This window comes from Bidens hawaiensis, unplaced genomic scaffold (genome assembly GCF_021521415.1).
Source record: "Bidens hawaiensis isolate Kalapana, Puna unplaced genomic scaffold, B.hawaiensis_p1.1 tig00045541_1, whole genome shotgun sequence".
Lineage (NCBI taxonomy): Eukaryota > Viridiplantae > Streptophyta > Magnoliopsida > Asterales > Asteraceae > Bidens > Bidens hawaiensis.
Window position 1 is genome coordinate 115,930 of NW_027498121.1, and position 27,964 is coordinate 143,893.

At 35.9% G+C, this 27,964-nt stretch overlaps 2 protein-coding genes, 1 long non-coding RNA gene and 1 pseudogene across 5 annotated transcripts; 1 reads left to right on the forward strand and 3 right to left on the reverse strand.

Annotated features, from left to right (window-relative positions):
* Positions 1-5,291: 5,291 nt before the first annotated feature.
* Positions 5,292-9,643, reverse strand: LOC143595829 (pheophorbide a oxygenase, chloroplastic-like; annotated as a pseudogene). The gene is made up of 7 exons (XR_013146598.1): positions 9,119-9,643; positions 8,494-8,729; positions 7,922-8,048; positions 7,679-7,815; positions 6,588-6,747; positions 6,211-6,489; positions 5,292-5,549 (listed from the first exon to the last, which is right to left on the reverse strand). The product of XR_013146598.1 is annotated as a pheophorbide a oxygenase, chloroplastic-like (transcript).
* Positions 9,644-12,001: 2,358 nt separating this feature from the next.
* Positions 12,002-13,399, reverse strand: LOC143595818 (uncharacterized). Of its 2 annotated transcripts, XR_013146595.1 has the most exons (4): positions 13,278-13,339; positions 13,028-13,160; positions 12,346-12,464; positions 12,002-12,258 (listed from the first exon to the last, which is right to left on the reverse strand). It is a non-coding gene; the product is annotated as an uncharacterized LOC143595818 (long non-coding RNA). The 2 variants fall into 2 exon arrangements; XR_013146594.1 differs by lacking the exon at positions 13,028-13,160 and having other exon boundaries at positions 13,278-13,399.
* A 3,847-nt stretch (positions 13,400-17,246) lies between these two features.
* On the forward strand, positions 17,247-17,744 carry LOC143595823 (uncharacterized). The gene has a single exon (XM_077074748.1). It carries the CDS (start codon positions 17,247-17,249, stop codon positions 17,742-17,744), a length of 498 nt encoding a protein of 165 aa, XP_076930863.1.
* A 4,908-nt stretch (positions 17,745-22,652) lies between these two features.
* Positions 22,653-23,819, reverse strand: LOC143595819 (cyclin-dependent kinases regulatory subunit 2-like). The gene is made up of 2 exons (XM_077074746.1): positions 23,659-23,819; positions 22,653-22,975 (listed from the first exon to the last, which is right to left on the reverse strand). Exons 1-2 carry the CDS (start codon positions 23,770-23,772, stop codon positions 22,823-22,825), a joined length of 267 nt encoding a protein of 88 aa, XP_076930861.1. The 5' UTR covers positions 23,773-23,819; the 3' UTR covers positions 22,653-22,822.
* Between the last annotated feature and the right edge of the window lie 4,145 nt (positions 23,820-27,964).

A 27,964-nucleotide genomic window follows, 5' to 3' on the forward strand; every position in this document is an offset into this window, starting at 1 on the left:
TTCATGCTATACAAATACGAATCGTAGTTTAGAATCCAAATCGCAAACGAAAAACGAAAAAAAAATAAAAAATTTTACACTGTAACCGGTTGGAACCGGTTACAGTGTAGGAACCGGTTTAGGAACCGGTAAGAACCGGTTAGATAGGTTAGGGGTCCGAGGGTGGGAGAACCGGTTCGGTTCCCTAACCGGTTCGAGCCTGGAACCGGTTTAAAAGGGGGTTTTGAATATAGGAACCGGTTAGGAACCGGTTCCGGTTCGGAACCGGTTCCGGTTCCTAGTCCCAAACCGTTTTGAACATCTCTATGTACTTTGTTCATATCTATAATTCAGCATCTGTCACAAAACATAAAGGAAATATGAAACCCGCATGTGAAGAATGGTTAAACATTGAGGTGCCAATTTTTGACATGTATGAATAGTTTCTATTACGACATGTTAAGCCTGTAAACGAACGATACGATTAATGTACTCAAAATTGTTTGGCAGGAAGTCCGTTTATGTTCGTTTATATAATAAAAGCACGAACATGAACGCACGTCTCATTCGTTTATTTATGTTTGCCAACGTTCATTTACACTCGTTAATTTATGTTCATTCATTTACGTTCGTTTAAGTTCACTCATTTATGTTCGTCAGTTTGTGTGTGTTCAATTTCATTCATTTATATCTTGTGTCTAGTTTTTCGTTTGTTCACACTCGATTACGCGAATGACATCTCTCCAACAATAAGAACGTTAAGCCTGTCATAACATACCCGTTGACTACGTGTATTACTGTCTCTCCAACAAGAAGAACGTTAAGTCTGTCAACGGATTTGACTCGGGCGTGGACGGCCCTCCTAAAGTGTAAATGAATGAACTTAAACGGCTTTGCTTCAAGTTAATTATGTTAGTTTAGTATGATCTGTAGGGCCTGTGTTTGTTTAGTGTTTTAAGTCTTCTTTCAAGTTTTCAGTTTAATAAAAAGTGTCGCATAGCAATTTGTATGTTCTCGTGGTCGGTTTTCATTTAAAGGTGTACATGTTGCTTACTTCATGAGGAGAAGAAAAAAAAACTTATAATGCCTATAAGATTATGCGTGATGGTTTAACGACGGGAACGCCATCACGTTTCTTGCCCACCACAACTTGTTATTAGCGCCGCCCCCATTCGAGCGCTAACCGAACCACCCCCCCCTCCTATAACTGCCCCTTAGCGCCGCCCAGTTTTCTTAACTATTTTTATATTGTGTCGGGAATACTTGGTCGGTTGTGACTAGAAGCTTGGACCGCTAAGAGACTTTATTAACTTGGTGTCGATGTTAACCAATAAACATATTTATTATCATAGAATCTTATTGAAGTTAGGTAATTATATATTGTAGAATTATTTAATTGAGTCATAGTTATAAACAAATGTGTATGTGTTTGATATATTTATAAACAAATGTGTATGGGTTTAATATACACACCGTGTTTTGGGTATGTACAATTTAATCAAGTTTTAGAATCAGATTTTTTGACCAATAAAGAGTTTGAAAGTTAGACTAATACTTTTTTCTTTTGGTAAGTTATATTAGACCATCTTCAATGGGTGGTTTTTGTGTGGTTCAAACAAACCCAAAAACCAAATAACCATGGGAGAACTTGGTTTAAAAAAAAACCAATTTTCAAGTTTGGTTTTTCAAACCACCATTAACCACTAATTGTGGGCCTCGTCACTACATTTTTCATCTCATATATACACCCATATTTATATTTATAAAATATATTAAAATATCATACATATATACATATTTTTTTTATTTCAAAAGTTATGTGTTTTTTTTTTGTTTATCTAACGCAATGGCAAGTTTAACTGTTAAAGTTTTTAACGGCTATTTTTTAATGATTTTATTATTTATTTTACAACGCTTGATTCGAATAAAAAAACATTACAAGAAGTCTTAGAAAAAAAAACGTTACAATTAGACATTACAAAGAGTCTTACAAGAAAAACGTTACAAAAAGTCAGAAAAAAAAAGTTACAACATGGCCTACTAAAGTAAAGAGTACTAAATTTTTATTATATTGTTATTTATTTAAATAACAATTATATATTTTATAGTATTTTGAAATTTTTATTTAAAATAAATGTAAAAGTAAGTGATGATGTAGAAATGTAAAGATGGTTTGAGATGGTGTATTGTTGGAGTAAAACATGGGGTTTTTAAGAAAGCTGACGTGACAATGATGTGACAGGTTTGAACCAACAACTGTCGGAGATGGTCTTAGTTCGGTTAGGATTTAGTCTATTTTTTTGTTCGTTCACACTTGACACATTGATGTTGACGTTTGATTTAAATCAAAATTCATTGACCATAATTTAAAACTTAAATCAAAGGTCGATACACTGGCGATTGTGATTCGCAACTCAAGATCATGCACCCTGCGATTGATTAAAACTTAACTAAATTAAGTATTTGTAATTATTAATCCTATCCACGTGCTTCCCATGCATGATGCATGCAGTGTAAAAACGAAACTGCATATAAAAACAAATCCACTTGTATAATCCTATTTGGCATCACCGCAAATGAAAGTGGAGATCTTATCCATTTAGGTCAGTCAGCCACTTTCCAATATATCTGCATCATCCTCTCCACGTGGTTAGCATGCACAACCACTATTTGTACTATAAATTAATCAAGCACACTCCTTCACTAGCAAACCATCAAACACCGTAAACATGGCAAAACTTGCACTTTTTTCACTCACCTTCACGGCCATCTTTGCATATTCTGTGGTTTCTGCAATTAGAACCACCATCATCACCACTAACGGCATGGACACCGGCTGGGACGGCCTCCACAACGTCAAGCCTAACGGCATGGATACCGGCTGGGACGGGCTCCGTAACGTCAAGCCTAACGGCATAGAACGATGGGACAAGCTCCGAAACGTCAAGCCTAACGGCAAAGGCTTCGAATTCCGTAATGTCATGTCTAACGGCATGGATACCGGCTGGGACGGCCTCCGTGACGTCAAGCCTAACGGCTGGGATGGGCTCCGTGACGTCAAGCCTAACGGCATGGATACCGGCTGGGATGGCCTCCGCAACGTTAAGCCTAACGGCATGGACACAGGTTGGGACGGTCTCCAAAACAAGAATGTTATGCCCAACGGCATGGACACTGGCTGGGACGGCCTCTGCATTCTCAACGTTATGTCCAACGGTATGGACACTGGCTGGGATGGCCTCCGCAACGTTAAGCCTAACGGCATGGACACTGGCTGGGATGGCCTTCGCAACGCTAAGCCCAAAGTGTAGGAGGAGATTGGGTTGGTTCAAGTTATGTTTCCCTCGTTTGTGGTTTCTATATATTAGTTTTGAGTAGGGTAAGTTGAATAAACTCACTCCATATACAGGGAGGTTGTGTTTGTGTACTTGTTTTCATTCAAGATTTTGGGTGCCCTGGAACGAATACTAAAAATATGTGCACGGCCTTATATAAATTTTCTTTTTCATAGTCGACAAAAGTTGTGAAAACAATAAAAAACAAAGTTAAACAATAAACAAAACAAAGTTGAATAATTAAGGGTGGCCTATTGTCGAATGTTAACCGAACCAATTACTTTTACAATAACAAAAGTTAAAATCATTGAATGGAATTTATCACGGTTATTGATTAACTAATAAAAGTGATAAAGCTACATCATAAAATACTAAAATAGATATATCATGAAACAATTTATAGAAATAAAATTGCTTTAAACTATTGAATTAAATGATTAAACTAATAAAAATGATAAAACTACATAATTTTTTTACTAAACTAGATATATCATAAAACAATATATAGAAAATAAAAAATATTATAAAATTACTTTAAACTATTGAATTAAATGATGTGTGTGTTATGTAACATCTTTTCTAACTTGGTTTAATCTTGGTTTGATAAATGGCCTTTATATATACTCTAGGGTCTTCTTTTAAACCTTCTTCTTTATATTTATTATTTAGAAACAGAGTTAGTCGGAAACCTTCTTCTTTATATTTATTATTTAGAAACAGAGTTAGTCCGCCGACGTCAAATTAAAAACACCACTATATCTTCAGTACTATATCTTCAGTGTTCTCTTACTTTCATTCTAAAATGGTAACGGGTTCGATTGTCGAAAAAGAATGGGTTTATTCGTTAATATGATACTATACGTTCTGTATAAAACCGAAAATAGACCGGGTTCGGGTGAACCCGGTCCCGTAAAGGTACCTCAGCCACTGGCCACAACGGTGATGAGGTGCCTTGGCGCTGATGGGTTTAACACCCACAACAAGTGATTTGGCGCCGATGGGTTTACCGCCCACAACAACTAGCCTAATGCCCAAATTCAATATTAAGAAAATTTGGTTGTTTTCAACCTGATTATGTAACAGGTTTGGTGAAACCAGTCCCAATTCAAATTGAACCATCAGCACAACTTCTTTGCTGAAATCGGTTAAAACCGAACCGGTTAAAATTGGGTTCAAGCCGGTGCATTTATTTGCTTAGACACCTGTTTCAAAACTGTTCTGGTTTGAACAAAACCTGATTTTGACTGACAACAGACGCGTTTAACTCGAACCGCTTTAGGCTTAGAGCCCGATTTGTGCACTTCTAATTCGGCTGCAGATTTTTCTACTTGTAAATTCTTTCAACATTTAACCAAGAACTCGGTTCAATGAACACCCAAAAGTTCATTTCTTTGGTTTGAAAGCGAAACCGAAATGAATCACAATTATTTTTTTGTTCGGTTTTTACTTCTGAATTCTGTTTTGTTCAAAGTTCGGCTCAACCGAAAAAATAAACAAACCCAAGGAAACTGACAAACACAAGAGCCCAAACCTGATTTTGACTGACAACGGACGCGTTTAACTCGAACCGCTTTAGGCTTAGAGCCTGATTTGTGCACTTCTAATTCAGCTGCAGATTTTTCTACTTGTAAATTCTTTCAACATTTAACCAAGAATTCGGTTCAATGAACACCCAAAAGTTCATTTCTTTGGTTTGAAAGCGAAACCGAAATGAATCACAATTATTTTTTTGTTCGGTTTTTACTTCTGAATTCTGTTTTGTTCAAAGTTCGGCTCAACCGAAAAAATAAACAAACCCAAGGAAACTGACAAACACAAGAGCCCAAACCCGTAGGCTAACACAAGCGTACAAGACCAGTTTATATGCACACAAATGTTGGTTTAACTTCAGACATAATACAATCTAGCTATACATATACGAACGAACCAAACACTCTAATTTCTATGACCACCTTACAAAAACATGTATTTAACATCAATTAATCAATCTCAGCATGAACATAATCAACAAAAACAAAGTTCTTCTGAAGTTCATGAGAATAATAAACCAAACCTGCGCTCAAAACCGCCAGCCCAGCAAAAATAACACGTAAATGGATCTCGGGAGGAATACCAGCAGCAGCACAAAATAAAACAGTCGTCCCGGTTAACAACTTTTGCAGTGTCTCAAATGTTTTATGAGCCTTTTTTACATGAAGAACATTTGAGAGTATGTTGCTCATATCTATCCAGCATCTGTCACATATAACAAAATCTTAATGAAACATAAGGGAAATATGCCAAGAATAGTGCAACATTGAGGCATCAATATCGATCCGAATAAACAATTTCTGCGGCCTTTTGTCCAATATGAGTCGAATAAAAAGGTTTAGATAAAATAGGATCGGGTTGGAAACCTGCCGACTATACTAACATACAAGCTCCTAAATTATTTTAACTTCAAAAGTTAAGGGCAAAAAATAAAAACCAACTTACATTTTGTTACTGATTTTAGCAACCGATTTACATTTTACTACAGAGTCAATCTTTTTGCTGTGTTTTCAAAAATTGATGTTTTGCATGTTATATGCCCACTTTGGTGTATATGTTTAATGATTACAAAATATATTTTTTTCACACTTATAGATGAAATTGTTTTCTTACACAAACAATTTCTTGCATATCTATTTATATTATGTAGGTTGATTGCTAAAATCAGTGATAGTTGTCGGTGAATATCTTCAGTGCATTTTGCCATTTTTGCAATCACAGTGAAAAATCTTTTGTAAAAAAGCAGAAAAAGTAGTTACGGGTGAATCCTACCCGGCTCGTTTCGACCTAAACAAGAAAGTCCCATTAAAACCCGACCCACTTATCTTGCCACCTACAGTCCAACATATTAGTTATCTAGGAGTACCTGGCGTTTAGAAAGATACGTGGAGGGCAATGATTGAGTATTCGCATGACCAAACCACTCGGGCTGACTGTTGCCATGTCGTCTGAGCCAATTTCTAAACGTCAACACGAACCGGTCCGCTTGTGTGGGTGTAAATGTAAGTTTTGTATACTCTTTGTTGACATCAGTGGAACCATCCGTTGACTGTGACAAAAAGACTTTTTCTTGACCTTGAAGCACAATCATATCTCCATCATACACTTTGTTTGAAGTCCAATGTTCATGCCATCTCGGAACAACCTGCAATATACAACATTTTAGACGTTTAAACAAAAACGGGACCCACAAAATTGGTGTGCTAGGCTGCTAGCATTGTATGAGATTTTAAAAAGTGTTACCTGCCACCATGCGGGACCTGGCATTGTAAGCTGAAAGAAGTTTCGAGCACTGCAAACAATGGAACGAGTCTTTCCGGGTGCCATTGGTACATTGAAGGAACAGATCCATATTACCCACTTTTGGTCACCGACAATAGGGAGTTTTGTGTCGATTTCTATTCTGGAAACACAACAAAGATACAAGCTTATCATTTCATATGTGGTTTAACACACATATTATATTTGCTATGAAAAACTTATGATCTAAAGACCAGCTTTAAGTTTGGATAAACATATTCTACTTCTGGTTATCTAATTCTTTAGAGACCAGATAATTAGTTTTGGATAATACTAGCAGCACGAAAACAGTAATCAACGGGTACGTACATTTACAATGCAAAACCATTATATAATCCTTAACAAATATGAACAAAGATCTATCTGCAAGGAAACAAATTACATATGCATTTAGTGTCTACAACATCATGCTCAATTTAACTATATAAACTCAACCATAAACAATTGCTACACTCTTGGCCGGCCTTTAGGGTGTGCGAGTCGCACCCTCGGCCGGGGCACAGTTTTTTTGGGGAGCAATTTTTTTTATATTTTTTTCTTATATATATATTTAACAAATAATTCTTATGTATTATAATTGGATTTTGATCCTTTTTAAATTTATCGGGCCAAAAAAAGTTTTTATTCATAATCCATTGGATAAAATTTAGGTTGTTAGCTTATATATTTCGTTACTCGTTAGAGCCTACGGGCCCTTTTCATTTCTGCTCGGCCGAGGTATATAAATTCTCGGAGACGGCCACTTGCACTTGATCAAACACATACTTCAACAGAAGTTACTAGATAGAACTATTAATTATAGATTATCTTTTTCATAATCACGACTTACAATTGTATCAAGTTTCTATCATAACTATATGAGCACTCAACAATACACAATACCTTCCGTGTTTTCATATTTCTATAAAAGCGTGTGAAAACCAAAATATCCATCAACAATAACAAAACAGAGGAACCTTGTGGACCGAAATCAATATTTTCGGTGACTAGAGGACAACGTGGTAATTTTTTGTACGAGATGCAACTAGACTTACTTGTTTATATAGTAACAAGGTGCGATGAACTTGGCACTGATTTTCGGGTTCCCTTCATTTTCTCCTGAAAAGCCCCAATGGCCAGTTGAATCCATCTTAAATGGCAGTGGTTTAGCTCTATCCCTTCTACCAGTAACCTGTAAAAGTATATCGAATTTATAATAATCTGTCTTTGGTTTTAGAGGGTAAAAAAAGAAGAATTGAGCTAAATATATACAGATATTTGGGCTTGCATTTGTTCACCTTATGATGGGCAAAATCAATGTGTGAGGGATCAGAAACATTTTCCATTAGAGTATCATAGCCGTAGAATAAATCACGTTGAATCGTCACTGTGGAAAACTCTGGTTTTTCAAAGTCATCTGGTAACCTAAATAATCACCAAAAACAACATTCAAATCATGGAAACTTTGACCCAATTACTAATTAACAGGTCGGAAACTTCAACCCGTTTACTTATCAATAGGTCGATCAATTTGCGTTAGGTTTTATTACTAACGGGTCAAATGGGTAAAACAAACAAGTGACAACTTATAAACAAAACATGTCCGAAAACAAGCAGCCAGAGTGTATTTTCAATGCATAAAACCTTCTAAATGATTTGATTTTACTCAAAAAAGTATAATATTATAATGTTTCTAACCATTGTTTCAACACACTAATTGTTTATTTAAAAAAGTAGCCTTTTAATGAAATATTTTATCAACACTAAACCAATAGATATCTAAGATTAATCAAGTAATCATTTAACCAAACTAAACACTAGATCACATATGCAGTGAGCGATATGCATGCTAAAAGATCCAGATAATTACATTGGAGGCTTGGTCGCCCGAGCTCGTTCCACCCCATTTTCATCCGGCCACACAAATAACAAACCTTGAGACACCATAGTCGGGAACCTGGTTGCACAAGCTCGCGGCGACTGAACCGCCCGAGCTTCCGGCCCGTCCGGAGCCGCCTGCGGTATCCTAGAACACGACCCACACCCATCAAAAGACCATCCGTGGTACGAACACTGCAGATGCCCATTCTCATCAATCCTTCCTTCCTGCAAATAATATTCATCCACATCAACACTAGAGGTGCAAACGAGCCGAGCTACTCCAGATCAGCTCGTGAAAAAGCTCAATCGAGCCGAGCCTAAACGAGCCTGAGCCCGAGCTTGAGCCTAAAAGTAAGGTTGGTTAATAAATGAGCTCGAGCCCGAGCTTCACTTGTCGAGCATATATTTAATAATTATTAATAAATATAATTTTATGATAAAGTAACTAAATAATATTTGTTATATATAAAATCATAATTGAAAAAAAAATATAAAAGCCAAGCTCGAGCTTTAGAAATAAAGATCAAAATGAACCTAGCTCGAGCTCAAAGCCTAAATGACAAAACTAATTTCCTTACAAACCCTAAACCTTAAACCAGAAACCGTAAGCTTACGGATAAAGGTGCTAGCCGATGGGGGCATTTATCCTCCAAAGCAACCCACTGGTTATTGGTTTTGTCAAACCAGATAACGAGGTCCCGGTTAAGGAGAGTGAAAGGTGTTGGGAGATTCGGGTCCAGGTCTTCGGTTAACGAGACCGGGTACCAGTGATCTCTCCATGTGAATTTTGAATTATCCAATAGTTCCGCGGTTTCGGTTTCGAGATCGGAGGTGGTGTTGGGTGACGGTGGGGCGGATACGTGGAGTGGACGGAGAATGGTGGTTTTCCGGTGAAATGACGGTAGCCGGAGAAGTGTGCGGTGGTGGAAAGGGCGGGAATGGGATGGGAGTAACCGACGGTTGGTGGTGGTGGTTGATGGTGGCGTTGGGAAGAGTAAAGAAACCATTTTTTTATTATTTATTATTATTTTTTTAAAATTTGATTTTTTTGTGATGTGGAGTGAGTTTAAGTAATAATGTGTGATAATAGGAGGAAGACTTTGCGTGTAAGTTAGTAATACGTTTGCAGCAAAGATCCAAATCGAACAACCTTGTGTGAACTCTAGACGTTTCGTACTTGAACTACGGGTGGGTATGAGTTTGGTTCAGTTTGATTCGGTTATTTCACTCAACTTAAATCAAAAATCAGAATTCGGTTTTTGAAAATTCATCCACCGAAATAGATTACCAAAATCGGTTCGGTTAGTTTGTTGGTTTTTAGCTAGGTTGATTTCGATTAGTAATCAAAACCAAATTTCGGCAAAATTTTTTGTATAGAATTACATGAAATTTAGGTATAAAAACTATAACTATATGATAATATGAATGGTTCGGTATAGTTTTTTTCAGTTAAATGAGAGTTTACAAAAAATACCAATAATCGAGGTTAATTCGATTTTCAGTTAGTCGGTTATCGATTAATTTCAGTTATAAAAACTATAACTATATGATAATATGAATGGTTCGGTATAGTTTTTTTTCCAATTAACTGAGAGTTTACAAAAAAAAAAAACAATAATTGAGGTTAATTCAATTTTCAGTTAGTCGGTTGTCGATTAATTTCAGTTAACGGTCAATATTGAACCATAGGGATGAAAGGAATAATGTTTGTTTAATTTGAAATCATGAAATGGAATTATTTGAAAGTAAAGGGATTGAATTTTGATTTATATCGTGTGGAATCCTCTTTCGGCATGTTGAAAAGAATGAGGTATTAGGAAGAAGTTGAAATTTACCTAGTTGTCTATAAATCAAAGCAAGTCAGTCGTTGAAAATTCTAAGGTTTTTGTTCACGATTCGGTTTTTGTGAGTCACAATTCGGTTTGGTTTAAAATTTGCAACATCAACTTTTGTTGTTTATATATATATTTCATTTTTGAAATATTAATTATGTGTGTTTTTAAAGACAAAGAAAAATATTATTAAAGAAAAAACAAAACCAACTAGCAAGATGCTAGATCATTGAAACCGGTTACATACAAATGTCATACAAATGTCAAAAGAGCACCACATATTCCAATCAACCGAGTAAAAACTAATTCTATTTCTTAACCGTAAGAACAACATAGTCTTGGTATCCTCCAAGATGACATTCACTCCTCTTACTGAAGACTCACTAGAATTTTACACCACTCGCCTACAAGCTTCCATACCTCAACCGCCATTGTACATGAGATTAACAAATGATAAGAATTCAGATGTTTCGATAGCTGCCCCATAAAATGAGACACTATCGACGGAAGGAAAATATTCCGTTTAGCAATTGCCACCATATTGAGTTTCGAGCAATCAAAAACTAATTCTTCATGTGGGAACATATTAATTTCAACTAATCTCCTTAAAGAACTTGGAGTGAAAAACACCGAGATGTAATTATCTATGTCTATAATCATGGATCATCTTTATTCATTAGATATGAAAAAATACGGTTTAATCGACATTAAAACTGTCAAATTAGTAAAACTTATTGGTCTAGCCGACCCACCCAATTTGGCTGGTTTCATATTCCAAACCATAGTTAGGGTGGATGGAGTGAGCTCAACAAAGCATGGGACGGAAGCCGGCAAGACTGAGGTGGAAGTTGATGTGGCAAACTGGATTTATCATCCACCTTATAGCTGTACAATCTTTTAACAAGTTTTTGACTTTCAAGCATACCTCTTGTGTCTTCTAGTTATTATCACAAAAATACAGTTTGACAAAACCAATCATTTTCTTCTCCAGAAACTGCTAACACCGCCACCAATCATACTGTCACCGTCGTCTCAGGCTACCTTTAACCTCACCTCCCTTGACAGATTTTAACAACCAATGAGCTGCTTTGTTGTTTTATGCAACTGCAGTTGACAACTTGGCTAAGAAGTTTGTCACAACTGGCTGTAACAAACTGCGACTGAACACCCTGCTGAATGGTCTATTAATCTCTCGAAACACCATTGGTTGAAGCTTCTTGTTTCCGGATATGTGATATCAAAGGGCAGTGATTCTGTGTGGCGGGCATCACGCAGCTACAAAGCACCATTGGTAAAAGTTTCTTCAATCGAGGTCAAATTGTATAGGATATGATCTTTGATGGAAGTTAGTAAGTTACAAATTTGACCTATTTAGTTATCAACGAGTTCACACTAAGCTTTATCGCTGACGGGTCAAACAGTTAACTAAAAATGTTAGCTAAAATGGAACCGTGTATGAGACTACGAGATATCAAAAGGGTTAACCTACTTTTACTGCACAAATCCTCAAATCAGTTTACAAAAACAACCAAATATTAATTGAAATACAAAACATCTATAAATCATATTTTTACAACTAGTTGATCATATTATACTGAAACAGAATTGAACATAAAGCAATTCAAGCCAACATAACTCGGACCGTAACAAAAAACACCCACATGACCAAATTCATTTCAGTTTTCAGGCATTATTATAATATTGTGGATACATCTACCGACAAACTACACTGTTTTCAGAATAGTTCAGTAAATACATAACAATGCATATAAAAAAGAGCACCTAAAGATTATTTCTTAGAGTAAGTTTGATAATCGGGACCCGCATCACGCGATCCGGTATTGATATAAGGTCCCCGAAAAGTTGCTTGAGGTGGCAGTGGTTTTGATGAATCAATAAGGGGTGTCTTTGACGACCTAGTCCTGAATTCAACATATAACTACCATTTCAAGAAAAGATAACACGAACCGACTAAAATAACGGCTAACAATGAAGAATTATCCACTTACGCCATGTAAAAGGGGAATGCTAAACCCGCGCTTGCAAAAGCTAGCAAGCCGGCGGCAATGATGACGTTACGTTTTCTCGACATGAAGATTTCTAAACACGGGAATATGAAAAGGATAATCTGCATAACAACAAAAGGATGTTGGTTAATAACATACTAATCATCGCTAAACAGTTAATGCGGAAAAATATTGGATATTGATCGAGGACCGATATCTGAGATATCGGTTATCGTGGCGGGATATTGGTAATTTTAATATCATGCGGAATTTATATCATATATATAGCACTTTTAACGCTAACAATTCAGCATACTCTCCTACTATTAATAAATTAAACTCAAAAAACTATCATTAAACACTAAGAGTTGAAAACTAAGACTCAAAACACTGATATCGGGAATGTCGGTAAAATATTGGTAAAATATCGGTGAAATACCGGTCAATATCGCCGCTATTATCGATACCAATATTTCACATGAGGACCGATAACCAAGATAACATCGATATTGACTGCATAGATCATCAGAATTCATCTACAAATGTAACAAATCCAGAATCATATAGGACTGGCAAACGGGAAAAGTCGGAAAAGGTTGGATTAAAATAAATGCACAAATCATTTAAGAAGATAATTAATAAAAATTTACACGTGTGCCAACACCGGGCCGGGTTTTGGGCGTACCGGCACTGGTAACAGCAGGCTGGATAATGCGGGTACCGACACGGTTTATGCGTCTGATGTCGTGTTTGGCGTGTACATAATTTATTATCAATCAGATATCAGTTTGCCCCAAATAATGTGGCAAAGCAAAACCCTAGAATTTATTATCAATCAGATATCAGTTGGTGAAGATGTTTATTTAATAATAACATGATCAATCAGAAGTCCAAACAAATTGATTTAAACAAATCAAAAGTGAAATAATAAATACCTGATTCCAAGCAAAGCAGATATTGGTTTAAGTAGCAATGAACCGGCAACTATGTTGTTTTTGGTGTGTATGCGTGTGTGTATCCATCTGATATAAACCGAGTCAAACTTCAGGTATAGTCGGTGCTCTACTTGACCCGATATTAATTACATATGTACTATACTCAGTTTAAAAATTTAAAAACAAAACGTGACATGAAAAATTTAAAAACAAAACATGACATGAACTTAGGGGTTCAAATGACCCGAGCTGTTCGCGGGTTACTTTAGATCGGCTCGTCAAAAAGCTCGAACGAGCCGAGGTTAATCGAGCCCGAGTCTAAAAGTAAGCTCGTTTAATAACCGAGCCCGAGCCCGAGCCCGAGCTTGAGCCGGCTTGCTAGCCTAAACGAGCCTGTCATTTATATAATTTTTTGAAATATATATTTAATAATTGTTAATATATATATATATTTATAATATCAAAAATATATTATTTAAAAAAATAACTTATAAATGGTAAACGAGCCGAGCCCGAGCTTTGGAAATAGAGCTCGAAACGAGCCGAGCTTGAGCTCTATGTAAGTTAAACGAACCGAGCTCGAGCCTGCTCGAGCTCGGGCGAGGGTCGTTTGCACCCCTACATGAACTTGGAAATTTGATACGAACCTGACCCGAAAATCGTGACAAGTGAGCTCAAACACGATCCACATATTCGTATGTTGAACTGAACACAACATGTTTGACCTAAATATATCATTTTCATGTATAAATACATTATGTTTTCATTTTGAGTAAAGTGTCATTTTTGTTCCTAATTTTTGGTCACCTATGCAAGTCTAATGTTTCACATCTTTGACCCAGTGGTAAATCGGTAATGTAGTAACGACTAACTAGGTTTATAATGGAAAACAAGTGGGGCCACCACTTATCTTGAATGTTGCCGAATATTATGAGTATACCATGAATTTCAAACACATAATATTATAAATATGTTAAATAAATTGTAATTGACTCACAGACATCATAAACAGACAAATAAAGTAAAAAGGAAGAGCAGGTAATAAGCCGGAAATTTATAAATGAAACCAATCAGTATAGGTTTGAAACCGATTTTAGCAAAATCTGTTTCAATCCGGTTTTGAAATTTAAATAATGCATGAACACGTGCAACAAACCGATTTCTAACCATTTATAACAGTTTAAAACCGTTTTCTAAATTAGTTTTGGACCATTTTAACCACCCCCCCCCCCCCCTAAAATATATATTGGATGTTTAGATTTTATTACACCTACTTCATTTCTCTCAAACACTCTCAACTGTGATACCAATCGTAACTCTCAAGTTTTCATGTTACAAAGTTAAAAACCCAATGGTCAACCACAATGACATAGTTATGAACTTATAATAATCGATACCACGAGAGCCCTAGATCTTTCAAACTCTATGACATGTGTTAGATGTCCAACGACAACAAATGCGCTCGTTCCAAATACTGCAACGTGTTTCTCAAAGCCACAGCCAATTCAACTCAAAGAAGTCATATGAACAAGACTTGCCCGGCAAAAAAAAAAGTAAAGAATGAAAGAGAATCCTCGGGATCCGGAATCCGCCCCAAGTCCAACTAATCTGAGACAAAAATGACGACCTCTTTGAAACTTGTTATTTTTTTAATAATGTTAGTTGTTCACTCTTTCGTCAGTGTGAAGTTATGAAATAAAATGTGTTGTTTGATTGTGAAACAAATTCCAAAACACTAAAATACATAAAAATACGTTTTTATAATTAAAAGTTTCAAAAATACATAGAAAAAAAATGCACTCTTGTAGGAATACCGATTAAGGAAAATACTTAGATAAAAAAGACATTACAAAAGATTACTTTTATTCTTGGTCTTCAAAAGGTCTTCGGTTGATAGTCATTTTTGGGTGTCAGGTGGCAGTCGTTCAAACCGGGTATCTATATTGTTGGTTATTCATAGTTGCCCATGCGCGTTGATTGGTCGTCATCGGATATGGGAGACTCTCGATAACCTTGAAAAAAAAGGGGGTCATTGCTGTAAATCAAGGTTTGCTGCTTTGACTAAAAAGTTATTCTTTTCTGGTTTGAAACTTAAAATGCCGAATGTATATGTGTTTTACTTCTAAAAGCTGTCATGGAAATAATTTGCTATTTTTTAGAACCAACTCCTATTCGTGTAGAGTTTTAATCTGATTTGTCACCAATTTTGAGATTCTAAAGTCAATTTACACTACTGCGAAAAAAACAAGGGGCCTAGACCACCCCGGGCCCTAAAGAAGCTTCGCCCATGGTCGTCAAGTACCTAAACAAAGTTAAAAATTAGAATTGCATCAGTGTAATGTGTTATAGTTATATATAGCTTCAGAGGTGATAAAATGTAGGTCATTAATTCTATTTTTGTCAAGTGAATAGTATAAATAAAAATGATTACGATAATACTCGCTTTATTAATATAACATAAAATAGTGAATGATCACCAGGCACACGTTTTCTTCACTTGACTCAAAAGTCAAAAGAGTTGTTGTAGACAAAGAGAAATGCCGAAAAATGGTTTGTCGTTCTCGATATAGACCTGAAGCGCTTTAGCCATCCTAAAGCAATTAATATGAAGAAAACCAATTAAATGAGCTTATTTTCTTATGGGAAATCATTATATGTATGATGTATACAACATACAAAATATTAAAGTTACATGTTCTTGTTTAAAACATCCATCATCGCAACAAAAGCTCCAACTCTAGGAACCATAAGATGTTTTGCATTCAAAATGCTTTTTAAAACATTTTATATTTGTATGAATGTAGGTCCCAGTTGATGAACCAAGTGGGAAAAAGTCTCCTTATCAGGAGAATTTGGAGGTCATAAAAGTTGCTGAGGAAACAATGGCAAGAATTGCCCGCAACAAGACCGTATGTTTTAGTTATTGTTTTAAGTATACCGGTTGTTTTATTGATTACCTTTTACCATTTTGAATGATCTATAATTATGTTTTTAAACAGTTCCTTGGTGGCATTGATGCGTTTCTGGATCGAGAGTACTTGGAGGCGTATCTGACAAAGAAGACTTTGAAGGACCTGCACCACGGTGACATTAACGTGTTAGACTGGGTTACCAAGCTGATTCCGCTGTTGAAGTTGGGGGTCACCCGCGGTGTTGCGCTTTCACTGTTTGTTCCATTCATCAATGCGGTTGCAGCCACTTGGAGCTTAAAACTATTGAAAATGCTTCCGTCTCAAAGGCTTCTAAAAGGTGAAGAGAAGGATGCAACGGGTGAGGAAAAAGTTCTTGAGGGTGAAGAGAAGGATTCAACGGCCGGGGGAAAACTTCTTGAGGGCGAAGAGAAGAGTGCAAGGGGTGAGGATTGAAGGTGATCTTAGAAGAATTCAAATATATAAATCTTAGCTATATAAATCTTAATTATATAAATCTTACTTTTAGTTATACTATTGTTGTTGACTTTTGAAGGGAACTTGGTATGTAATTCATGAAATGTAGGTGTTTGCTAACTTGTGTGAGTTGGTATAATATGAGAATCTGAAGTTATGTTATGTTAGATAAAGCTTACATTGTTGAAGTTATGCAGTTTTGGGTGGTGAAGTGAAGGTTGATGATAAACCTAAATCATGTGTATATTTGATGATATTTGTTGCATTGTTTGGATTGACTGTTGGTGGGGTGATATGCCATTCTTTGAGAAATTTCCATTATTGTTTGCATTTGAGACTACAAAAGTGAAGGTTGTTTGGTATGTGATAGGCTTCTGATGTATGAGGGGGAAATTTGTGGTAGATGGGGATGGTGCAGACAAACCTGTTGGGGTTAATGAAGTGGGTGAGTTAAGACTTTTGTTGCAATATTGTCAACAGGTGGTGTTGGGTGGGGGGGGCCTGACCATTTGGTGATGGTTTCTCGGTGAGGGATCTAAAAAAAGTGCTTGATGATATTAAACCACCCAATGGAAATTATGTGATGGAATGGAATAATTGGGTGCCAAATAAGGTCGGTATTCATGCGTGGAGCGCGGAAATGAATAAGATCCCGGTTTTGTTTGAGCTTGTTAAAAGAGGCATTTCGGTGAGAACGGCGGTGTGCCCGATTTGTGAAGACGAGTTGGAGTCGGCGGAGCACTTGATGATCTCGTGTGTGTTCGCTCAAACATTATGGAGTGCAATATCTTCGTGGTGTAAGGTTCCCTCTATTTTCGCTTTTTCGGTCAAAGATTTGTTGGGTTTACACAGGTTCCTCCATTTCCCAAAAACAAAAGCAAAAACTTTTAATGCGGTGTGCATGACAACAATTTGGTGCATTTGGCGTTCGCGTAATGCTTTAGTTTTTGAGGGTAAACCGATTAACCTTACTAATGTGGTTGGTGAGATTAAGGTGCTTAGTTTTATGTGGGTAAAGAACCGGGGAAAGAATACGAGTCTCACGTGGGAGCAATGGCGTGGTTTTAATTTCAGATTGTAAGAGTGTTCGAGTCCCTTTTGTTTTATTTGTGTTGGGTTGGTTGTGGTGTTTCTTTTTTGGGGTTGTTCCTTGTGTTTTGGTCGTTGATAGTGTCTTGCTTGTAACGATTTGTTTATAATAAAAGTTTGATTGGCCGTTCAAAAAAAAATTACAATTTATTTAACATATTTATAATATTAGAAATGTTTGAACTTCATGTATCGTCATAATGTTCGGCAACAGTCAAAATAAATGGTGGCCCCACGTGTTTTCCATTATAAACCTCGTTAGTCGTTACTACATTACCAATTTACCATTGAGTAAAAATTGTGAAAGAATAAAATAGAAATGTAAACAAATAATCAATACTCACTCGTTAGTCATAATGAACCGAAGTACTGGGATGTCCAATTGTCCACTCCCGCCACCCTAAGAGACTAAAAAACAACCACGAGACCACACAATCACCTAATCAAACTTCAAAATAATTCAAATAAAAACCAAAAGGAAATTAATAAATTTTTTTAAAAAAAAAGAAAAAGAAACTTTTATGGCAGTAACTATTCATATTTATCTTATGTATGAATTATGATAACAAAATAATTAATTAATGTTTCAATTCTAACAAGCTATAAAAAACAAGTGAAATGGGGTATTTACAATCCGGCAAAATTAACCCGTTTTGACCCGTACTCTCAGGGTGGTCCGTTTTCGATCTATCACCTAGAGATGAAAACCCAGTAAACCGAACCGGGTTTGAATTAGTAGTATTGGAACCGTCGGTTTGCAACCTATTCATATAAAACAAGTTAGAAACCTTTTTTACAGCGTTGGAAAAAATGGAAACGCAAATTTGCTTAAAGGACCACTTGGACGACGTGGATCGTATTCAAAACATACATCTCTAGAAGACAAACAACCATGGGAGCGGTGTGGGCCAACGTTTTGGCCTCAAAAACCATCATAACACCATCCATTACGGATGACCTAACTGGTTTCATTTATAAATTTCCGGCTTATTACCTACTCTTCCTTTTGACTTTATTTGGTCATATCTTTTTTATAACGCCTTAATATCAATTTACTCATTTCTTTGTATAGTGCTACTTTAGTGGAGCTAATATTGCAATCCTTTCTTTTAAGACCTGTAACTTTCATGCGAGAAATCAATAGGCAAAATTATTATTGATACCAAAATTTACATGGTATCAGGGCGAATATCCTAAATCGCTCAAAGAAAACAAACCCAAAAAAAAAAGACCAAATAAAAACTATTGCCCTACTCTGATCAACAACCATGGCCGATGGAAAGAAAAAAAAAGAAGAAACCCATGCCGACACCAACTCGATCGCCAACCTATACTCATGCTTCCGAAAGTAGTAAACCGATGCAAAGTTTTCTGGCAATACCCGGCTTGAACACCGAACAATATCATACACTCTTGAGCCACTTTGTAGGTAAGAGAGATGGGGATGAGCCACCACCAAAAGCCAACATGGCGGTTAAAGGTAATCAAGGTGATGAATGGATAATTGATTCGGTTTGTGCCGAACATGTAACACACCAAGCCGAATGGCTAGAAGGTAAAACGATATCCATTCATGAGTCTCCTGTTATGATACCGAAGGGTGATTCTATACCCTTTGAACGTAGGGGAAACTCTTGTTTGCCAAACAGAACCACTAAAAATGGGTCTTACATGTACCAAAGTTTAAATGGGATCTTGGCAAACGACCAATAATGCCCCGAAACATTTTTCCCTGAGTTTTGCTACAGGCAAGACTTGCGTTCGAGGGAATTGATTGGAATGGGTAAATGCAAACGCGGACCACATCAGATCGAGATGGTAGAGAATAAAAGGAAGGCAATGATGTCAATGATCGATATGTGGACACAAGACTAGGTCGTACTTCTAGTAACAAACTTTCTCGTTTTGATTCTGTTAAGAATGTTTCTTTTATGTAAGGTCTCGTTACCGGTAGCCCTACTTTCGTGTTGGATTTACTCATAAACGCAGTTCTAAATATCAGAGTTAATTAAAACATTCGCGGAATATAAAAGCTTTCATAAAACATTTCATAACAAAACACCTCTTGTCTTAAAACAACATCTTGTCTTTCAAAATAAACAAAACATTAAACTTAAACGTCTTGAGTCTTCCGATGCCAGCCCCTTATTCAGTGCCACGTGTCTCCTCAAGCGAGCTGCCTCATCCTACTCACCTGCGTGCATACTAAAAGTCAGCTACGCTGAGTGAGTTCTAGTTAATCACATAATCATACAATACCTTCTTACATTTCATACTTAACATCTTAACTTTCTTACATACGCACGTAAGTGCATATACTTTCATTCTTACCTTCATACTTCCTTTACATACATAATCATACGTTTTAAAGAGCCTTTCGCCCTATAACCTCACAGATATTATAAGGGTCTGGTCCCTAACATAACAGATATTATAAGGGTCTGGTCCCTAACATCACAGATATTATAAGGGTCTGGTCCCTAACATCACAGATATTATAAGGGTCTGGTCCCTAACATCACATATATTATTAGGGTCTGGTCCCTAACATCACAGATATTATTAGGGTCCGGTCCCTTTGTTTCGTGTAACTGTACCGTACCTGTTCATACATACTTTCCTTGACAATACGTGCAATCTTCGAAGAGCGTTCACGTACCATCATCATAACATACATACATTATGCATACATCATATATTCATACATACATCATATCTTTCATCATACTTATCAATCATATCTTAACTACCACCTGACGGTACTTGCAATATCCGAAGATCGTTCACGCGTCGTCAAACAATCATCATACAAGGCATACACTTACCACTTAAGATAAGTATATTAACTATCACATCGAGTATGCACACAGCCCCGAAAACATAACAAGGAAGTGGGGCTAGAAACTCACCTCAATGCGGTTGCGTTCACCGTTTACGGTTATTCCCTTCTTGAGCTGTGCACGACTAACTGTATAATAATTATACGTTTCAGTAAACTATCACTACACATATCGCCTTTCTAGTTTAATCATTACCCTCAACGAACGGGGGTCCGGGGGCAGTGCCCCTGGCAGCGGGGTTCTAGGGGCGGCAGCCCCTAGCGGGGTCCAAGGGGCCTGGGGTTAAGCTGCCAGGTCAGCTTGGAAAAATTTTATTTTCATTAACTGTCTTATCGCATTTTCCATTAGCATTTTGAATCATTGAATAATATGCTATTTAAAAGTTCAAGGGTTTATTTGTAATTAAATCATTTTTCTCTAAGTCCAGGGATTGTTCTGTCATTCTTTCAAAGTTCTGATTCGTTAAGATGCTCTTTAGCGAATTGGTGTTCATTCGTTACTTCTGTCCTTCATAACGAACTGGCTAATTTGTTACTTCATAACGAATTGGCCTTTTTAGCGAATTGGTCCATATTCGTTTGGTCTGCTTAACGAATTGGTCTTCTTGGCGAACCAGTCCTCATAACGAATTAAACCTTATAACGAACTGGTCGACATACGAATTGGACTTAACGAACTGAAGCTAGTTCGTCCGTCTTTCTTTAACGAATTAGTACACGAATCAAAGCTAGTTCGTTATATTCCCTTAGACGAATCAGCTAGCGAATCGCTTCTAATTCGTCAATTACTCCCTAGCGAACTAGGGTTAGGTCAGGGGATGTCAGAACATTCCCTGACACCCGTAACCTCGTATTAACTTTTCCGGCGCCGCCATTGCCGGAAAGCGGCCGGAAATACGCGAACTCACCGGAAAAACGAGTTTTAACTCGTTTTTTGCCGTTTTTCGCCCCGTTCGATCCAGATCTGAGCTAGGGTGATCCCTAAGCTCATCATAGGTTCGGTTTATACCCGATTCCACCCGGATCTCGTGATTTAAACGGTTAAACGGTGTCGGCTCGTCGTTTCGCAACTATATCTAACGGGTTAAGCTCATACAATATAATACTATCATTACCTCGGGTCGGTTCTCGGTTTCCTTCTTGATATCGGTTTAGAGAGAGAGAACTAGAGAGAGAATCTTAAGTGTGTGTTTTGGATGGTGTAAGGGATATGTGTAAATGAATTAAATGGAGGATTAAGGGTATATATATTTTTGATCATGAGCTTAAGCCCATGGTCTTTCCTTCATTCCTCCATAACCCAAGTCCATAACCCATATCCATTTATCCAACACAAGTCCATCTCGTATTCTATTCAACTAAACCGATAACGACCCGCTATAAAATAAACGAACTTTATTTTATTAATATAACCGAAAGTAGGATGTTACATTTTAAAACTATGGATTGTGACTCGTGTGTTGAGGTTAAACATGCCCGATCACCCTTTCAAATAACCTCTATTAAATGCCAGGAATGCTTTGAATTGATTCATTGTGATATACGGGCGAGGTATACACATCCGTCTCTTGCAGGGGCACATTATTTTTTAACAATCGTGGATGACTGTTATGTAAACCTGATTAATGGTTAAAAAAGCAATTTTATTCAAACACAAAATTGTAATTAAGTTTTTTGTTTTGTCGAACCTTCAAAAGTTTGTTAAAAACAGGGTTGTGTTCCAAATAAAACATTTTTTATAATACAGAGTGCCGTTACCATATTGATTCCAAGACAAACCAAATAAATATTGTCCAACAACATAGGTACCATTGTCATTATTAGTTGGTATTCATTTTTATGGATTTCGATTAATATAAAACACATCAATAGTTTTACAAAAAGATCGCAATGTCGTGTATTATATCAACACTGGCATCAGCAAGTAAAGGCGACAATGTATCATAACATTTTTCAAGTTTTTGTATATCGTTTAGTATTTCCGACATTTTTGCAAGTACTTTATAAAATCATTTGAAGGGTGGTTGTACTTTGTAGGTTAACTAAACAATTTTATATCATCCGATGATCAACACGACTGAATCACATGATGCACCAAAGATAATACTAAAATTCAAACAAACACAGCTGCAACATAACATTCTAAAACAAGATTCATAGATCAGAAGATTATCATATAATAATAAATTTCTACATGAAATGAGACATTAATGAAACATGCATTAGCCAGATCACTTAGCACGCAGGGACTGATGAGCCTGAGCCTCTTGGTTCTGCTGATAGTTGAGCGGCCTCCTGAACAGCATGATGTGTGGCTCGGGCTTGTGGATGGCATAGTGCACCCATCCTCGACTCTGTTGCACTCCCATTGCACGCCACTCAGACTACATACAAACAATATTACAAATCAATAAAATATAATAATATCATTTACATACATGTTTAGATACAAACTCGGTTTTATCGTTAATCATTGGGATGAGATCAGTATCAAAACGGTACTGCATTGAAAAATTTCAATACCGAAAACGAGTGAAATTATAAACCAAATACCATACCAATTAAAGGGGTCAGATTCCGATATCATTGAAAATTAATACCGAAACCGAACGTTACCAATATCAAAAAACATTGAAAATTGTGTTCCGGTAGGATACTGAATTACAGATCATAAACATAATTGTTGCTTTTAACACATTTAGCATTCAATCGTAAAACATAATAATAACAACATGTTTCATGTTTCAAACGCTATAATAGAAACAAGTAATTGGGGATTAGGGTTTATTGTCAAATAAAGCTAAAAAATTATTAACATAACTTTGCAACAAATTGAATAAATAAACTGTTTTTGTAATCAAAGATGCACATAATAATAATAATAATAATAATAATAATAATAATAATAATAATAATAATAATAATAAATATCTTCTGTATTGAGCGATTAAGTGATTGATTTACACACATATGAAACCCTAACAACCATCAATTAAGCAATTAATCGAAGATATTTAGACGCCCTAATTAGAAACAGAAATCAATAATAATATAATAATAATAGTACCTCAGAAAGAAGACGATTCTTAGGAAGAAGCTTGGCAACTTCAGAAGGAAGAACAACATGCCTATACTCAAACGTATCATCAAAGTACTTGTCCGAATACTGGATCTGACCCATTATTTCTTTTCTTTGATTTCAATCCTGTTATGTTAGAGATAGTAATAATAATTAAATAAACTGAATGAATGAATGAATTATTAGAAAATAAGAAATTGAAGAAACCCTAATAATATTACCTGTGTGATATGAAATGATAAGAGGGAGCGTAGAAAGGCGAGACCAAGTGAGAGAGGTACATATAATAAGTAGTAGTAGTGGGTTACCTTCTTAAATTAAGTAACGGTTGGAATAATAATTATATTCATTTTCAAATTTTGAATTTTGAATTTGCCCACTTTCAAAAGGTTACGAAAATAATAGTCTAGTCGTTATTGTTAACTTAACAGGGAAGCCCGTGGAAAACCCGACTCAGGCGAGAATAAATAGTAACATCATCAATGAATCTGGTTTTTTTCTTACACAAAACGGTGTATAATCATTAGTTGGTTTCTTATGGATGGGATTTGTTCGTTTCCCAAAGATATGAAGACCGTTTTATATTAAGAAATATATGTTTATCAATTTTTTATTTCAATATAAAACCACTCAAGCTTTATATAACTTTTACACATACTCTCTCAAATCTTTATATCAACATTCTAGTGTTTTTGTTGTTTCAAAAAATGAAATCAACATCATGGGCTAGCCGAAAACAATTTTAAAAGCCTTGCCAAAACACACAACCGCAACAACGGCCAACCAATATCGGGAAGATTAGATGCGGAAACAACAAAAACACATGACTTTCATTTTAACCGACCACTCTACATTTTATGGGCCAATGTTGGAGATAATTTTAAGCCTAAAGCGTCAAATGACACAACGTTGGGACGACATTTCCCTTACTAGTTTATTTTAATTGTTGAATTGTTGCTTTATTTAAATTTACTGTAATATTTAATTTTAAAATATTGAGATTTTAATTTTGGTTTTACATAGTGTTTCAAATTAATTTGATTTAAAAATAATTCGTGTTTTTGTTTTCTAAAACAAATCAAAATGGGAAAAATTGTGACAAAATGGAATGATATTGCGCTGTTTGAAACAAAATGGGAAGAAAGTAGGAAAAGATAGAAAGCGAAAAAGTGATGTAGCATGCGAAACAAAAATGAGGAAAAATGGAGAAATATAGAACTCCCTAGAGTAGATATACATATTACGAGTTACTTACATTTCCTAATAATAGATATAAAACTTTTTTAAAAAATTGGTATTGTTTTTCAATAAGATGAGATGTTGAATTGTATTACGTAATCAATAACATCTGTAACTGAATATACTGGTTATTACCTCTTGCTAGTAAGAACTAAAAGAACTATGAAACAATGGTTTTTAACAACTCAAATACCGAGTCCAAGACTCACCATATATTATATATACTTTTCAACTTGAAAACTTAAAACCAATAATATACATAAAAATGTGTTTATAAAAATGTAAACACAACCAACTGAAAGACCGACAACTGACCCCAATCACAGTCCAATGATACATTACTTTGTGGCGGGACATGGTCACGAAAATAACTCGTATTAACCCAACTCATTGGTCTCAGGTTGACCGAGTTTGAATCAAACTTATTGGAGTTGACCCACCAAAACGGGGTGCGGTGAGATATATGGAAAATTTGACAAAGTAAGTATCGCTAAAGACGTGGAACGACGGTTAAACCACATACTGTTAATTACCCAAAGTACCTGTTGTTACTCTATATGTCTGGATGGCACATTGCGCCACAAAGACAATATAAATGCTATGGGGATCCACAGGGAAAAGGTTAGTACGCTATCTCACTTTTGCTTATACTATCTCTCTCAAAACCAATTCGGAAGTCGGTCATAGGAGAATCTCTTCTTGATGTGACAAGACTAATGATGTTTTAGTTTTGCATCATATGATTTTTCTAAGGTGCTCAATCTTCCAAAGTTGTGACCCATGTACCCAGAATCCTATGATAGAAATTTACGTCGATACATGTGAACAAAGATAATAAGGGTGCATCAGGCTAAGGTCAAGCCTAGTCTAAGCTCAAAATTGACTCGTTTAATTTACAAGAGTTTGGAAAGTCAAGCTAGGGCCGGAGATTGTTTTTTTCAATGAGCTTATTTTTGGATCGTCTAAGCTTAGCGTAATTCGAGCTGTTGGTGAGCCGATCTTGAACAACTACAAGTGCTTGGCTCATTTACACTCTAAAAAGATGAATCATAAAAAAACAAGACGAGATATCGAGTTGTATTAAAAAAACATAAAAAATAACAGCTCGACATAAAGTATGACGTGTAAAGGATAGTAAAATAATAATAGAAATTTATTTATTCATTCATTCATTCGCATGAAAACACATAAAGCGGAAAATCTAGAACAACACACAAGCCAAAATCTGATTTCCCATTGATAACTATAAGATAGTTGCAAATGCCAAAGGAGTTAAGTTGCCCCGTAAATGGACACGATCAAGAGGTACATAAACCGAACAAGTGTTGCCACCCTCTGGTTTCCGGCTCAAGATCCCATCATATATTAACGAGTCGAATAATATCTACATGAGCCACCAAGCCCAATGATATTTCCTGCCATGGTTGTTAGAGATAGAGGGGTTTGTTACTTGTTAGTGGTTGTGGTAATGATATAAGAACAAGATTGTGGTGAATGGTGATCATGTTCATGTGGTGGGCACTTGATGAAGTGACTTACAATTTAGGTATGCCAGCATCTTCCATGGGATATCCAACGACCACCTACACTTTTTCTTTGCTTTTTTACTCTTTTTTATATGTTCTTTTGACACTACGTACCAACCACTTATTCAGTGTGACATTTATTTCATAAAACTATAATAAACTTATATTCATGATTTTTAAGCTTTTGTTTTTTTCATTAAAAATAATAAACTTATAGCATGTGACCCTTTGGAGATTCGGGTGTTGAAAAACATAGACAAATCCACATCGGTCATGGACATTCAAGTTTCTTGGTTCACAAAAATGCACTGCTTGTAATATCACCAAAGCGTTTTAAGCGCATTGACTACGGTGAATATAAAAACTACAAGGTTAAGTGTATTCCGGTGTATGTAGTATCATGATTGATTGATTGGTGACTTTATAGGAAGTATTCATTGAGGCAACAAAAAAAGTAAACCCATGGCCTCCTTGTAGGTAAAGCGGTAATATGATGGTACGTAGAACCTAATGTTACATTGTTCAACCTGCGCCATGTTATGATAAATAGAGTAATACATGTTATGATAAACATAGTGAAAGGCTTATTTCTATGTTAAACCAGTGATTTGGTATGTTTTTTCAATACACCATGTGCCTTTCATAAGCCAAATCACGATGGTAACACGCTTGATTCTTTTTTGCAATATACAAGTGTGTTGAGTTCACAATAAATATTTGAGTACAATGTATGAATTTTGGTGTAAAACTCCAACTGTCGGTTGAACAATAGGCGGGACGTTTTTCACATACATGACATCAGTTTTTCATTTTTTTTTTAATAAAACAATTATAGATGCCCTTATATAATAAATCAATAAACCCAAACCAATGGTAATGTTGGGTTTTGATTTATTTAAAACATTACTTATTGTTTTGTGCACAGGTTCGAGTAAAGACCATCAAAGTCGGTCCATGTTAGCACATACCACCCAAAGAAAATAAACCCGACCGCTTTGGCATGAACCTTATCGATTTGGTAACCATTTAAACCTCTTAACAACCATACATTGTCACCGAAGGGTATGTAGAGGTACATTGATACAATATATTCGAGACAACCGCAAATCTACGAGAAAATAGTAGGGCAGACGAGAGATTTCAATCAAACGATTCTTATTAATTATCAAAACTAAAGACATTAAATAGGAAAAGGCCCGTACGAGTTCAAACAAATTCAAAAGGCTAACAATTAGCAATTTAAGTAATAAAACTTATCCGTTAAGAAAATAAAAAACCTTGCACCCCCACTCCAAATAACGACAAGGTGTACACTTGCGTCGGACCAGAATTCAAATAGGTCAAATTAGACAAGCATGTCGTATCATGCATAAAGGTACGCTGGAAATGCGTATCTAGTTATGTGGTTGAAGGTTCAAGTCTCGTAAGTCGTAAAATACAAATTGCATATTTAGATGTATGATAAATGAGTGTGATTTTACCATTAACAAAATTGAAAAGAAAGGATAATTTATTTTATAATTTAATAA